We start from the raw sequence: 16,518 nt of genomic DNA on the forward strand, positions 1-16,518 counted from the left end.
GGAGGTTGGACTCAATTAAAATGATGCTAGTTCCTATCATTTTATTTTTTCTTTCTAATCTCCCTGTTAATATTCCAAAATCTTGTTTTAAAACTATTTATTCTATTTTATCCCGTTTCTTATGGCAAAATAAAAGAGCTAGAATGTCGTTTTCTAAACTTCGCCGCCCCAAACATTTAGGAGGAGTTAATTTTCCCAATTTCTCCTCTTACCATACTTCCTTTTTTCTTTCTCACTCAGTTTCTTTGTTGTCTCATACCTTACTAGATGATACTTCTCTTCCCTTGTGGGTCGACATTGAATCCACCTTTTTTCATCCCTTTTCTTTTAAAGAGTTTGTTTCTTTGCCCCGTGTCCCAAAGCAGATGTCTTTACCTACTCTTAAGAATTCCAGGAAGCTTTTTCTTCCATTGTTTCAGACTACTCTTGATAGCCATTCATGATTTTTACAGTCTCCTCTTTGGTACAATCCTCTTATTAAGGTCAAAAATAGGACTCTTTTCTGGAAGGCGTGGTATGATCAAGGACTTTTTTGGGTGCATCAAATTTTTCAGCATGGTGCTTGTATCCCTTTCCCTATTCTTCATCATTGTTTTTCTTTTCCTCTCTCCTTCCTCTCTAAATACGCTCTTTTGACCGCTGCAGTTCAGCTCGGCTATAACTCCCTTCCTCCCTCTATCTTTTGTCCTTCCTCTTCTTCTCCTCTTACCCTCTCTTTCCTCTTACCCTCGTCCTCTGCTTCACAGATTTATAAAAAATTACATGAATCGTCTCCTACCAGAGATAAATCAACCGTTGAACTAGCATGGGAATCGGATTTAGGTGAAACGTTCTCTACCTCCTTGTGGCAAAATATATGGAATAAAATACGGAAATCCTCTAGAGCAGCCAACACTACACAAACTTTATTTTTTCTTTATAATCGTCTTATGCTCACTCCTGCTAGATTACATAAAGTGGATTCCTCTATTCCCTCCACTTGCTGGTCTTGTTTGGAACCAAGATCGGATCTCAAACACATGCTTTTCCTCTGCCCTCTTGTTCGTACATTTTGGTCCAAGGTTTGGAAACAAATTAATAATATTTTTTCTACTAATTTTCCATTTTCCTTTACAAATGTTTTCCTGGGTAGCCTTTCCGATATATGGTCCTCATCTCCCTTCAACACCTCTATTATTGATCTCCTTCTAGCGATAGCTTTCCAGCAAATTACCAAAGCGTGGAAAGATACCTCGTCCATATCCTATCAGGCCTGGTGGTATGGTGTCTGTTTTAATCATAGATTAGATAGAGCTTATGTTTATCCTATTACAATTGCTATCAAACGTGATTTATTGTGGTTGCCTATCACCTCTTTCTTAGACTCCGCAGCTGCATCCTCTACACTTCATTCCCCTCGTACTGAGGAAGTACCCAAACCCCCATGATATGTTTCTTGCTTGCTTTTTTATTACATTTTCAACTTGTTCATTTTTTCTTATGGTTATCCATCTTTTTTCTAAAGTATGGCACGCTTATTTTATAATGATGTGATATGAATACTGCAATTGTATTTCCTTTGCTGAATTTTTGCCTGTTCTCCTTTCTTCCTCTCCCCTCCTTTCTCTCTTTCCCCATCCCTCTTTTTCTCTTTCTCGTTTTTCCTTTTCTTATATATTATACTGCTTGCTTGAGTTGTTTCATATCAATTTTGTTATTTCTTGTTCTTGCTGCATTCTTGTACCCAATAAAAATTTTCTTTAAACTCTAAGGATGCCTCGACTGTCCTGTGCCATAAACACAAATGCGTATAAGGTCTTTTATTAATGTCCATTTTAGATTACTGTTAATGCATAGCTCGCAAGTTGTGCCTCTAGGGTTGTCTATACAATACATGCCCATGATATGACATTCCTTATTTTCAATTTGTTGAAATAATTTGAGATGTTTTTACCCTATAACTGTTGGATCAATGTGCTTAAGGCTAATGTGAGTGTTCATCACAAAAACTAATAAAGAACATTTTAAAAAAAATAACGTTTTACATTGTTTTGGTATTTTTTGATGTTCTGGACTTATTTTCTATTTATGGAATTCAGGAATGTATTTTAAATAGTTTGACTCGTAATAAATTATCATTGATTTTTTTTACAATAGTTGGTTGAATATTGAGTATTTGCTTTGATACACACACTCATATGTATATATACACATACATACATATAACACATACTCAGTATTTTCTATAGTGTGACATAACGTGCACAGGACCTGTAGAGACCCAAGGGGGAATATCATCAAGGGCAGTATCGCCGTTTTAGCGGCACTTTTTACAGCTAAAGCGGAGATAATCTTAACGCCCTATCAGCATGGACACGTTAGCGCATGTTTCCATGCCTTTTCGCAATTTCCCTGAATGCCCAGCTGTGCATCTCTAATGAGATGCAAAGTGGGCATTCCGCCCAAGAATAACATGACAAATGTCGCTAACTGACCTTTCTCCTATTAACAAACCTCCTGCTAACTAGCTTGGCAATGAGAAAAGTAGCGCTAACTGCGCTTATCGCTACTTTTCTTACGCTTACTTTCAATCGGACTTAGCCATTATATCCAATGGATGGTGGATATAAAGGCTAAGTCTGCCCACCCTATCAACAGCGTATCGCCAATGGTTCTACGATTAATGCTGGATTTCCAGCGATAATCGCACATTTGGCAGCTAACTCTGGAATTTTTATCGCTTTGGAGATAAGCGTCGCTGATAACGCGCTATCTCCCCGATAAAAATGCAGCGATAGCCGGCAATAATTATCCTAGCTCTAAGCGTGCTTAGCAATATTTATCGCCGGCCCTTGCTGATGTGCCCCAACTTCGCAATCGTATTCTCACTGACAAACAACCAGTATCCTAGTTGTCATTTACGGCTGACTCTAGTATTACTGACCGATGCTTTGTCTGGAGTTACTCGCCCGGTCAGCGAAAACAACAACAACTCACCCGGCATGTTGGAATTAAAGGCCAGTCTGTATTTTTGTTGCTTTTCCCAGGGTGTGGGGAGCTTTTTCCCTGTCTGGATCATGGATTTTGTCAGATGACGGTCTAGTGCTCTGAACGCAATGCCAGCATTCTTTGTTGTTTCCTTTTTGGTACGATATGCAGTACATGCCGGTACAGACAGTAATAAACAACATCTAACATGACGTCAAAAGGCCCGGTCATAGAAAAGGCCTTCCGTTGCCATGCCAGCTTGTGGTCCAACATCAGTGAGGATGCTCTCATGGTGGAGTCAGCTGTGGAGACACAGGACTTTCCCTCTTTCTAAATGAGGTGGAGGAACCCTGATCTGGGCGGACAGGACATCCATCACTTTTTTGGCCAATGTCTCATGAATTCTTATCTTAAAATGAGATGATATGACATATATATGGCATATGAAAGGGGATATTTATGAAGGTGCAGCCCTATGAAGGTTGTCCACTGGACGTGTTGTACCAGTCAGTCACGGTCAATAGTATCTCATCTCTGCTCCAGCTTCTGGCTGAGTACATGAGAGAGGCAGGTTGAGATGGCCCATAACTAGACTCAAAGTGAAAAATCAGAGACAGAAGAAAGTATACAGATACCCATTGGATCTGAGTATATCTTCAACAAAAAAAAAGTTGTGGTGGACCTTCTCACAAATGTGATAGCAACTTTTGCATTCAGACTTGTCAATATACGGCTCAATAAGACATGCCTTGATGGCATCACCATTAAACATCCCCACCAAAATAGGACTAGAAGCTCCCCTGATGTTGCCAATGACAGCACCTATGTTGAATTAGATGTGATGATCTTGGGAAAAGCTGTGCATAGACCTTCTCCATGGTCTATTGATGAGACTCTGGAATCTCCTTAGCTGAATATTAGAGTACTCAGTGAAGAATTTAGGAGCATGTTTATAAAATGATAACATTTTTTTTGGTGCAGTGTGCTTACCCATATTCACAAAGTCACGCAAAGCCACCCTGCGTGGCTTTTCATGGCCTTGTAAATATGGCCCCCTTTCACACATTACTCTGCGTAAAAGGGGCATTTCAAGGGTGTTGCTGTGGGTGTTCCCAAACATCATCCATGGAACCAGACGCATTCCCAGATTTACAAGATTTTGTAAACCTCAGAATGCGTCAGATTCCAACACCTCCCCAGGGGAGGTGTAAAAGTGGCACAACAAGGAGAAATACCTTTATTTCTCCTCGTTCTTTCCACTTTCTATGAAGGAGGAACAAGCAATCCATGATTGTTTTTGTGAAGGAAGGTGCCCCTTCTGGCACCAAAGAAATTATCCCATGGTGCAAGGGTGCCTGCTTTGGCACTAGGCAGCATATTTTACGCTAGCGCAGAGTAAAGCACAGCGGCGTGTCGTATTGTTGTAAATACGACACATCCCTGCACTTTCCTAATTACGTAGTGCAGCGCAGTAAGATGGCTTGAAGCACTGCACTATGTAATTATATTGTAAATATGCCGCTTGGGTGCTTGCATGCTCTCATTCATGCATAGGTGTAGAACACATGAATATATTATTTGTTGCTGTTATTGAAGGTTTGCACTGCTCTGGCCTGCTAGCGGGGTTCTTCTTGAAACTCAGTGCTTTCAGGTGCTCAGCACGGGCACTTCTTTCACAGGGCCAGAGCTACAATTTCTGACCCTGCAGGTGGTGGTCTCAATATTAATTGTTCAAATTCTAAATAAAAAGAATAACATACATTGCACAGTGACTGGTTGGTAAACATTTTGTTTTTGCACTCGGTGTAGGTAAGAAAGTAAAACACGCCATCTTCTTTAGGAATGACAACAGTAAAACGCAGAGTTCAAAATAGCAGGGACATGTACAGGCTGACGACAGGGGCAGTAGCACGGCAGCAGCAGTGGCAACAGCAGTGTTATAGATGAGAGAGAGAGAGCAGGAGTAAAGAGGAGAAAGAAACAACAGGAGAGGAGATAGATAAGACGGAGCTTAGTAGAAGAAAAGGAAAGCAAATCAGAAACAAAGAGAAAGTAGCCATGACGTAAAGAAGAGAGCATTAAAAAGATAGAAGATAGAATGAAAGGACGTAGAGGACAGAGGAAAAAAAGCAGACATGATAAAACGGAGAAACAGCTAATCACTGCTAGAAGAGTGATAGTAAAGAGCCAAGACTGAGGGAAGAGAGAGCAGAGCATGGATAAAAGTGAAGAGGAAAAAGGGCAGGGCTAGAATGAATAGAGGGCAAATCAGAAATACAGGGAATAAAGTAGCAAACCAGGTGTGACAAAGATGATAGAAAACAATTAGAGAGGTGAGAGGATAGACTCTTAGAGCAAAGACTTAGGGGACAGACAACAGATCAAGGTTAGAAGATAGAGACTGGGGCAGTGAGCGTGTTGAAAGTGGGGTCACCGGAGAAAGAAGTGAGCTGTGGCCTCCTTGGCAAAATTTTCAGCACCTGAACCTAATTTTTTTTACAAATTAAGCACTGTTGAAACTATAAAGATTTGCCTATGGAGATGTTGTTATTGTTTACTCAAATTGCCCTACTTTCTGAGTTCAGGGGATCCTGTTGATTGCTGGACAGCTCTTAGGCGAGCAGGGGATTTGCATCACATAATTTTTAGTTGCCATGCTATATCAGAGAATACTATACAGATGTAAAACATATAATAGACTTCAGTGGACTGCCAAGGAGGATTGAGGGAGTAAGCGACTGAGTGAGTGAGATATTGATTGGATGTCAGTGAGCAAGCAAGTGAAAGAGTGAATTCACTTATATAATAGGACAGAATTAGCCATTTTTAATTTGCCAATACCTGTGATGTTGTCGTAGCTTCTAAATACCATCTCCACGTGGTCCCACTCCAGGAATCCACACCTCCCACTGAAGGGCTGGGCAATGACCACATACTGTTCATTGAGGTAAGTGAAAGCATCAATGGAGAGAGACTCATAGGGCAACGTCTGGTACAATCTCAGCTCTGGAAAACAAAGACAATCATTAGGATACTGGAAAGAATGGAAGAACTATCATGGGGTCTGAAAAGTTCAAGGTGTGGGTTATTAAAATAACATCTGTAAATGTAAATTTGGAGTGACATCTTCAAATAATAAACTGAGGTGTACATTCATAAAGGAATTTGATGCATGTAAAAACCTAACTCTTGTAGTCCTCTTTTGCAAACTCATTCATGCCTGGAATATTGATGTGCAATTAGTGCAAACAGAAAAGAGCCATGTTATCTTTGCACTTTTACTAATACGTAATTGAGACATTTCAGGGAAATTCATGCGGGCCTACACAAGTACATAAGGGAGTGTTCCTGTAGTACTACTTCCTGTAATCATAAATGCTTTTGTAAATAAACCACAGTCTGTTGCAACATATCACTAATAAATATCTTACATTGTGTCACCATCATAAAAACCCAATGAAAGAAGTGGTTTTTCCATTTATATGTTCATGTGTGACTTTGTGTATGGACATAGCTGCTAAGTTACCCATGCATGACATATTCAGTCAGTTCTGATGTTTTAGCCAACATAGCATTGGAATCTAGGACTTGCAGTTTTGATTTACCACCGTAAGTGTGGACCTAAAAATACCTCAACACAAAATGTGTCTGTGTGAAGACAGGAAATGACTCCACTTGACAGCTAAGCAAGTGTAAGTGCATGACTATATTTGTGATGTGTGTGCCTGAATGTATGCACATTGTTGCTTTCTGTGTATATTGGTCTCTCTATGCTGCTTATGTGCACAAATCACTGCATATGTGGCCAAACAAATTGACACCTGTAGGAAACTGAGTTACTGGTCGTAGGGGGTGAAACCCTACTCAAACAGCAACCGTAATCTCTGTCAGGTTGAAATTCAATCAAATACCAAATTAGCCTGTACTTAACACTCTTGTAACTTGGTACAAAAGCAGTCAGGCTTAATTTAGAGGCAATGTGTAAAGTATGTATGCAATCGATCAAACAGTAATAAAGTGAAAATACAACACAAGAAAAATCACAAACCAATTCAGAAAAATAGAGAAAAATTTAATACATTTTGATTATTATTATTACAGATGTATTGAGTGCATGACTATCTAAAAAGGGGTTCCCAGTGCTGAGCCCCTCATGGTACCCCAAGAAAAGCTATCATTGCATATCAAATGATAACAGCCAGAATTTTAACAACTTAAGATGAAAATGACAAAAATCCAATCAGTAGGACCGAAGATATGCAATTATAAAGACTTAAGGTAAGTATAGCACCTAAATGAAGTATGGGCTAGATACAGGGACCAAGTTAGTCCCTCTAGAAAAATTACCTTCCAGAGTATGGTGCGAGATATCCAGTTTGCGGTGGAGGAGGCCACAAGGAGCAAAGAAAGCATCATGGATGGTCGTGCCTGTAGCGCGAAGAGCAGGCCAGGCAACACAGACGGTTGTCGTTGTAGTGCAAAGATCCTGTCGGGCATCACAGATTGTCGTTGCTCGAGATTCGCATTGTCGGCCATTGCGGGCAGTTGATGCTGTAGAGCAAGGTGCAGATCTCTCATTGTCGGCCGTCACACGTGGTCACTGTAGCATGAAGAGTCAGGTTCACCGTAGCTTCACGCTGGTGAGCAGCAAGATCTCGGTGCAAACAAGCTCATTCACGATCACAAAGGGCGCAAACTATCAGGATTACTCCTTTCTATAAAGTGGGGAGCTCAACTGTAGCTACACCAAGGGTGCAAGACATAAGGGGCACCTCTTGGGGTCAGGAACTCACTCCAGCAGAGGCTTACAGGGCTGAGGCAGGTCCAGTTGCAGGTCCCGGCAGTTGCAGCTAGGCCTCTCGAGCTTGTTATGTCCCAGTAGCTCAGGAGGTCAGTTAGTTGACCCTTGGAGTCACTTCAGCCAGCAAACAAGCAGGGAAGCAGGACTGCAGATTAAAAGCACAACAAGATAGTACTCCATCTGGAAGCAAAGCAGCACAGCAGTACTTCTTCTTTAGTTTGCACAGGTCCAGGAGTGTACTGAAAAGTTGGGTCTAAGGGTCTAGTTTTTGTATACCTGGTGCCCCAGTTGAAGTAGGAAAAGTTTCTAGAGAAATCCCTTTGAAGTCCTTGAAGATTCCTGCCCCGCTGTCCTGGCTCCAAGCTGGCTGCATGAACATTGCAGCTGTGAAACGTCCTTTGTGTGAAAGCCGGGCACAGCCCATTCAGCTGCAAGTGGGACTGTGCCCAGCTCTGCCCCACATCCTGCCAGTTGATGGTTACCCAAGCACACCCAACACCTCCGTTGTGTGGCTACCTGGGTGGAATAACCAAAGTCTAATTGTCAACTACACCCAGTCATGTAGTCAAGAACAGGCTGCAGGCACCAAATGGTTAGGAAAAGAAAATGCCAATTTTCTAAAAGTGGCTTTTTTAGAGCTGTGACTTAAAATCCTCCTTACCATTAAAGAGGGTTTCAAATTACAATTCCATAGACACCAAACTCACATTCCTATCTACTCCTAATTGAATGTTACCACTCATGAAATACAATAAGGTAACACAATGCTATCCTGTGGGAAAGGTAGGTCTCACAGTAGTGAGAAACGAATTTAAGAGATTTTCACTACCAGTAGATGTATAGCTTAAAAGTACGTGCCCAGCTTTTTAAATACATTACACCCTGCCCTATATGTTGTGTAGAGTCTACACTAAGGGTGTCTTATATGTATTAAAAAGGAGGTTTGGGCCTGGCAAAAGGATTATCCTGCCAGATCGAAATGGCAGTTTAAACCTGCCCACACAGGCTGCAATGGCAGGCATGAGACATGTTTAAAGGGCTACTTAAGTGGGTTACGCACTGAGTAGCATTTAACTCACAGACTCAGGGTACATGTAGTATCACTTTACTAGGGACTTACAAGTAAATTAAAAGTGCCAATTGGCAGTACGCCAATGTTACCATGTTTAAAGTAAAGAGCACTGGGTAACAGTGGTAAAGTGCCTAGAGTCCTAAAAGGAAACAAAAACCAGTTCAGAAAACAGGAGGGTGAAGGCAAAAAAATTGGGGATGATGCTGTATAAAGGGCCAAGTCCAACAACGCCCTAAGACTTGACTACTACAGGCTCGTCATGTTCATTAATTTCAATTTTGGTTCTTTCAAAAGAGATATTTAGTCCCAAAATGTATTATCTGTAGAGTGTACTGGCAACTATTTTGCAGTAAAGTTGTGCTACATATTTTAATACTCTTGGAAAACCTTTTGAATTCTAAAAGATCATAATTATACTCCAAACCTAAATGGAAGCCTAGAGCAGTACATTTAATGTTTGTTTTTGTGACTCCTTTCCTATTCAGTACCAGTAAAACATTCTCAAAAAAGTAACATTGCAGTGTCACTAAAGAAAATATAAGGGCACACATTCTGTTGGCTGTGATGCAGTCTTCTTTTGGCCAAGTCCCCTCACCTACCTGTGGTGATGCAGATGAAGTCCTTGGGACTAATGTCATTGATCTTGCGCCTCTGGAACTCCTCTGGACCTGCGCAGTAGATGGACTCCACAGTGGTGTTGGAGCTACGCAGCCAGACCACAAGCCACTTCAGGCCACAGTCGCAGTGGAATGCATTTCCTCGGAGATCCCTGAGAACACAAACATCACTCATTGGTCTGCAGCCTGCACTGCAGTCTGAAGAAGCAAAATACATAGGGAAGATGCAGTAGGCCATCCCATATATCAGAATGTCTGCATGACATTACCGCTGCCCAGCTATTCAGTGAAATTCAGATGTTAATTTCTACCCTGGAATCAAAGGTGGACCGATCAATAAAATAATGTGAGAGACTGCCCAGTGCATTGGTACCTCTCAGAGACCTCTAAGTGTAGTTTGAATCAAACAGTTCATAGTCTTGACTGATGTTTGAATGGTGGCATTCTTACCAATCGTCCACAAACTCAGCCCTGTAGAATGATACCCCAAAGCCCTGTAGGAAGGCTGAGGCCTGCTTACACTATACTTACTTAGCTCAGATTCACAGTGCCCGATTTACAAAGCTTTTTCCTTGAGGATTTGAGTCTTCCTCCTGTATTAACTGTGAATTACACATTAACATCCAAATATGACATACAAAGCACTTTCTGTGAATGGTTGTTTCTTACTCTTAGTTAACATGAGACATTGGGGGGAGTTATGGCCTAGTGACTAGAGCTGCCCACTTTGGAGTCAGGGTGCCCCGGTTGGAATCCTTGCCTCTGTGCTTGTCTCTACATTGTTTGATTTTATGCAAATCACTTAATCACTCTGGGCCTCATTTATGAGGCCGTGCGTCACTTTTACGCCGCCGGTGCGTCACTTTTTGTGACGCACCAGCAGCGTAAATAATGTGCCTTGTTGCACCATATTTACAAAGTGACGCATCTAGGTAGATGCCTCACTTTGTAAACCCCTGTGCCACATTATACCTGCGGCAGGTATAATGTATGCAAGGGGGGCGTATTGACGCAAGGAAGGGTCATAGAAGTGACGCAGTGAAATCTATGAGATTTCACTGCGTCACTTTTAGGACGCCGTTGCGTCAAAATCATGCGCCTGCCTCACAGCAGGCATAAGACTGACGCAGGCCCTTTCACATGGGGCTTGCCCCATGTGAAAGAGCGCATTGCTGGAGTTGCGTCACTTTTGTGACACACTCCAGCAATGCGTCACTTTTGCGCTTACAGATACATCAGAAATACTGACGTATCTGTAACTCCTTGCGACATGATGCGTCATACATTAAATATGACGCATCATTGGTGTCGCAAGGAGGGTGCAGTGAAAAGTGACGCATCGCTGTTTTCACGCAGCGATGCGTCACTTTTCATAAATGAGGCCATCTGTGCCTAAAATGTGAAATGTGCTGTTTGAATTGTACTTGTGCAATTCCCACTTGGTGTATACAATCTTATAGATTGCCTCACATTTCCCCAAGTAATGTACAGTGCTACATCGCTTCCTAGCTCGGTCTGTGCTTTATTAATATCGAATATACATACTCATAAATTTCCATGATTAAGACATCTTGCTCATGCGAGTGATGATGTCTGTCTTTTCTGGTTTAATGGGACATGACCTTCAGACCAAGGTGAAAATTATCAATTACAGAGACTTTGAAATAACATATTTTGATGTTGTAGTTTACTACCCCAGCAGAGGGGGTTTTAGGTGAAATATGGAATAATGTAATGCTGTACCTGTTTTCAGATCACTGCACCTGGTATTCTCGTACAGACTCCAGGAGCCACAGCACAAAACATGTTTGACTGGTGCTATCTCATGTCCTTGGTGGTATGTTAAGTCAGTGCTTGCTACAAACACCTCTTACCACCAGACTGTGAAAACAGGATTTTGCAAGTGGCAATGTGTGACAAGAACATGTGTGTATATTTGTCTGTGATATCTTTTTGTGGTAGTGATGTGTTCTGTTGTTGTTTGTACTACATTATTGCAATGTGATGTTGTGTGTGTACTGTGATTGTTGGACTGCCTTCTGTTTTCACTGTTTTGTTGTGCCATAATATGTTGTTATCAATAGTCTAAAACTTTTGGTAAGTTACTGATTTATGTTCTGTTATTTACTTCAGACATTTCCACAAATACTGCTGCATTCCTTTGCAATGCAAAACGTCTTTAAAATGCCTGTGGCTAGCAACCATTCACCACTGTGTGGTAAAATAACACTGTGGGAGCTCTTCAAGTATTTAAGGCTGGTGGCAGCACAAACTGGTGGCAGAGGCTGGTGTTAATTTAGCAATTTCAGGGTTCACTTCATGTGATACGACCCCAGCAGGGCACACGGGAAAAGTGCTGCTGCGGCGCGGCTATTTTCAACCACGACTGCTACCTGCTGTAAGTCTGCATTTTATCAATTATAACCACAATGGAAGACATGGGCTTGCTGTATGTTCTTGCAATTTATTACAAATATGGTTCTACAAAATAATGTAGACCCATATTAGTGATGTGTTACAAGCACACATGAGGAGCCCATCGATGTTTCATTTGATAATATATTCAGTTGAGGCTCAATAAGACACCTGCTCTTTAAGTAAAATCAGAAAGCTAATGGACTCTAATACCTGCCCTATGCAGGGATTTGGCACCTGACTAAAATACTGTACAAGCATTGAAGAAACACTTAGAATTTTTTTATAATGCAATTGTGACCCAGGGGCATGATAGTGCTTTTCATGAGCACCAGGTTACAATACACCTGGTCAGATTTTGGGCCTGATTTAGATCTTGGCGGACGGGTTACTTCGTCACAAAAATTACGATATCCCGTCTGCCCAAATATAAATCCCATTATATCCTTTGAGATTTATATTTCGGCTGACGGGATATCGGTCATTGCTTGTTTTTTAGCACTGAGAGAGTAAGTGATTTTCCCAGATTTTTCCAGAATCACAGAATGTTGATCTGAGGTTGAGACTCAAGCAATCTCCAGTTCCAAAGTCAGCAGCTCAGGCCGTTTGGCTCCATCTCCTTCCTTTCACTTTGCATCCATAGCCATTAGCCATCAGGATAAGCCACACATTGCAACAGACCGATCTAGAGGAAGCATCATGCTTCCATCCAATGCAACGCTGGCATGCTATTTTGTGATCGATACCTTTGCCCTGAACAGTGTAAGCTACCAAGATACCCCACACAGAAACAAAACCAAGTCTATCATATTGACCCCAAAACACTGCTAAAGCTTCACCATCACCTCAGTATACCAAAGGGGTTGTGCTGAACACTTGAGTTAACTAGCCCCATCCCAAACCTCTCAAGGACTGTGACTTGTCAGCAGAATGGAGCACTTAACAAATCCTCCAAAAGAAAAACGAAATATATGAGATAAAATACCCCATGCCCTACATGATTAAGATACTGCAAGAGGAGTTGCGTGACCATATAGAGGAACGAGGCCAAATGCCTAGTTGCTTTTTAAGGTCATAGAACTCTGAGGTGATGAGGTGGCTTGCAATAGTATTATAATGTGCGGTAGGGGGTATTTAGCTCCTTATAATACTTGAGAACTATCACCCTTTCATGCGAAAGATCTAAAATCATTGTAAATGTGAGGAATTAAATTGAAATCTCTAATCCAAAATTGAACACACCAAGAAGAAGCCAGATATTTGTTGCAAAAAACAATTATCAGTTAATAAAAGACCAATTTAAAAAAGACACTCTAGCTCAGAAAGTGTAGAAACGTACAGAGATTCTATCTTTCATATAAATACCTAAAGCTTGGAAAAATAAACATGTTGCCATAAACATCTCCTTTCTGATTACTATTCTTTAGCTAGAAAAACAGAGCAGAAGACATAAATGCCGTATTTTGTTTTGGTTTTTGAAACTGAAGCTTTAATTATGCTCTGTGACTTACCTTTCCCCTTTGGCTGCTAGCAGCAGGCATTGAGATGTCAGAACTTGCCTATAGTAAGTTATTACATTTGCGTGGCTATGTAATTTCTTTATTAGAGGCAACCAGAGGCTATAAAAGTTGACTGTAATAAGAAATTAGAGATAGACCTTTATCCAGGGGTTACAAGCTTGCATGTATTAAAACAAATAAAATCATAGAAAAATAGGCATGTTGTATAATGGATGTGTAGAATAATTTGAAGAATTTGTCATCCAACAAGCTGCACCATTATTTTTAATTTAGGGTACCGATAATGAAGCTTTGAATTTTATGAGAAGATGGTTTAGAAGTCTAGCTTCTGGTAATATATTTGCTTCTAATGTGTCATGGGAGGAACTTGGTGACTATGCATTACAATTGGATTTGTATAGTGCTTACTACCCCAGATGAAGAATTGAAGGTCTTTACAGTGAGTAGCATGCTATTGTGGAACCCAAGTTTAGTGGTTAATCCATTGGTTATTGATTATTTTTAGTTACTGAAAATAGTTGTATGCTCTCAAGAAAATGATTCCATGAATTTCGCCTAGTTGCTTTTTGGTAGATTAGATTAACAGGAGTTAGTGTTAGGTGTGGTCATGGGGGGTCATGTGAGTCCAGGCAAATGGTAGGTGGTGAGAACAGATAGTCTAGTGGAGATTTAGTATTCTTCGGTTACATGGATATGGTTTCAAAGAAGGAGAAGTTGTGATCTATGAAAGGAGGTGTCGGCAATTTGCAGAAATACAATGAAGGAGATTAGGGAAGAGAGGCATGAATTTTAGAGAAGGCTATAAAATATGAAAAGAAGAAAGCATCAATAAATTACCTATCTAACAGACTGTCATTAGCTAGGCAGATCCATAACCAACTATTGTTATGTCTACTTGCCCTGGAGGCAGGTAAATAAAGTTAAATATCCCTAAATCAAGGAGCAACCTGTGGGAACCCTGGAAGGAAGTGTTTATGACTGTCTAGAGGATACTGATATTCAGAAACAATAAATATAAGTGTATACAACCGATCACAATCCTTTGTTTCATATCTTAATTATATATTTTTTACTTATTTTTAGTTAAAAAAAAAAGTCACACAAGCTATTCGCAAAGTACATTTTGGTCCTTTTCATAACATTGTGATGGAATTTCAGGACATTTCACAAAAAAAGTTGGAGGATTTCACACTCCCATAGAAAGGTAAACTCAACACAAACGAGAAAAGCTATATTGGCACTGGTACTACTTATCAGATGACTGCAAAAGATAGTTAACTGACAGTTTTTAACACGCTATGTGAAGGTGAACACACAGTACACACAGGAAGCTCATTTTGGGATGGTCCACTTACACATTCCCCAATGCTGAGAGGCCTTGGAACAGGTCTACTGGGAGCGTCTCCAGGTCGTTGTTTGCCAAGCTCCTAAAAAACAAGATCATAGGCATATTTAGTGGCGCTAGCCCAAAGAGGTGGGTAGGATGAATAGTTGAAGGGGAGAGGAAGGGAGCATCCAGACCAATAAAGGAAAACGTAAAAGAGATAATCAGGTTAAAAATAAGGGGTACTGATACAAAAAAGTTGCAATGGTGGTGGTATAGATAGGGGAAAGGTAGGGTGTCCTGGCATGGAACAAGTCGTAGTGATGGAGGTGGGTAGGTCATGAGTAGTGTTCTGTCATTGAAACCAATGAGAATGGGGTTTGGGAATGGACAGGTACATTGGAGAGAATGAATACGGAGAGAACTGGCCTGGAACCAATCACAATCATAGGTATTGCAAGGAACTAGTCACAATGTGGAGTAGGTTGATGTAGAGGAGGGGACACTGGCATGGAACCAGCTACAAAGCAGCACTAAGGCTCTGTAAATAAAGGAGTGGAATGGAGTACTGGAACGGAACTGGCCATCAGGAATGACAGAAAAGTAAAAGAAAAGGTGGTGGGTGGAAGTAAAATGGCTGAAGTGGGCTCACCCATTTCTCCAACAATATATGCTGTGCTGGGTGGATGTAAAATGTGAATGGCACAATAACTGACCATCTGCTGAAGTGGACTGATACATCACTCTATGCTGTGGTCGGTGGAAGGAAAATGAGAATGGCTGCATAAGTGATCAGTGGCTTAAGGGAGTTCACCCATTGCCCCATTATGCATAGTGTGGTGGGTGAAAGTAAAATGTGACAGGCAAAATAACTGATCAATAACTAACTTTGGCTGACTCAGTGCCCTACGCTTGGTGGAAGCAAACTTTGAATGGCTGAATAACTGTTCGGGGGCTGGAGTGGGCCCCCCCATTGACCTATGAGGTATGCTGTGCTAGGTGGAAGTAAAAAAGTTATGAAACAATTAGCGATCAGTGACTGGAGGGGGCTGACACATTGTCCTATGCGGTGGCCGCTGGAAGCAGAAGGTCACAGGGTGTGTATGTCTGACTTTATATGGGGTTACCCACATTCTGCTCTTTCACAAGGAGCATGTCTCACAAAGAAGGTTTTCCTGGCAACAGAAAAAAATTAGCATAATGCACTTTTGCCTTATTGGGCATGTGGCAACTTAAAATAATAGTTTCTTTTGCTGTGAGCCTTTTTAGAGAAGTCCTTTGCAGAGTGGAGTCATATAAGTGCTTTTTTCCATTTTTGAGACTGTTGTTGTTGTAATCACACTTTACTAAACTCTACATCTCGCAGCATTGATTTCCATTCTTTCAGTTCACAGCACACGCACAGCATTTATTTCTACGAGTACCTCTGCATTCTACCTAGGCCAGACAGAAATATGTACACAAAAAAAAAGATTGTGTTTGATTGGATGACTCCTTCCAGGGCTCTAATGTCTCTAATTCAAATAATGGAGGACAGCTTTTAGGCAGGATCTGATTCTTCTCTATCTGGGGTGGAGGGTCAAGGAGCAGAATCTGGAAATTATTTTCCAGTTAGATGCCCTTTCAATACTCACTTGTCGTTCAGTGATTCCGAGACATATGCCCATTGCATTCATCATATCCCTTCACAAGCACAGTCTGTGTAAAAGAGAGCCAGTGAATATGTAGACCAATGCAGAGTGCAGACAGGTACTGCGGAGGGCACAAGCAGAGCGCTCGCTTGGCAACCTCCTAATTTAATT

General features: G+C 41.1%; 1 protein-coding gene across 1 annotated transcript in view; it reads right to left on the reverse strand.

Annotated features, from left to right (window-relative positions):
* LOC144770665 (leucine-rich glioma-inactivated protein 1-like) overlaps nt 1-16,518 on the reverse strand; it is a 124,650-nt gene that overhangs the window by 21,447 nt on the left and 86,685 nt on the right. Inside the window, exons 5-7 of the mRNA XM_078655380.1 lie at nt 14,748-14,819; nt 9,440-9,609; nt 5,809-5,973 (exon numbers count right to left, since the gene is read on the reverse strand). Coding sequence (XP_078511506.1) covers nt 5,809-5,973; nt 9,440-9,609; nt 14,748-14,819 — 407 coding nt within the window. The remainder of the gene's footprint in view (nt 1-5,808; nt 5,974-9,439; nt 9,610-14,747; nt 14,820-16,518) is intronic.

Source organism: Lissotriton helveticus, chromosome 7, assembly GCF_964261635.1.
Source record: "Lissotriton helveticus chromosome 7, aLisHel1.1, whole genome shotgun sequence".
NCBI classification, from domain to species: Eukaryota; Metazoa; Chordata; class Amphibia; order Caudata; family Salamandridae; genus Lissotriton; species Lissotriton helveticus.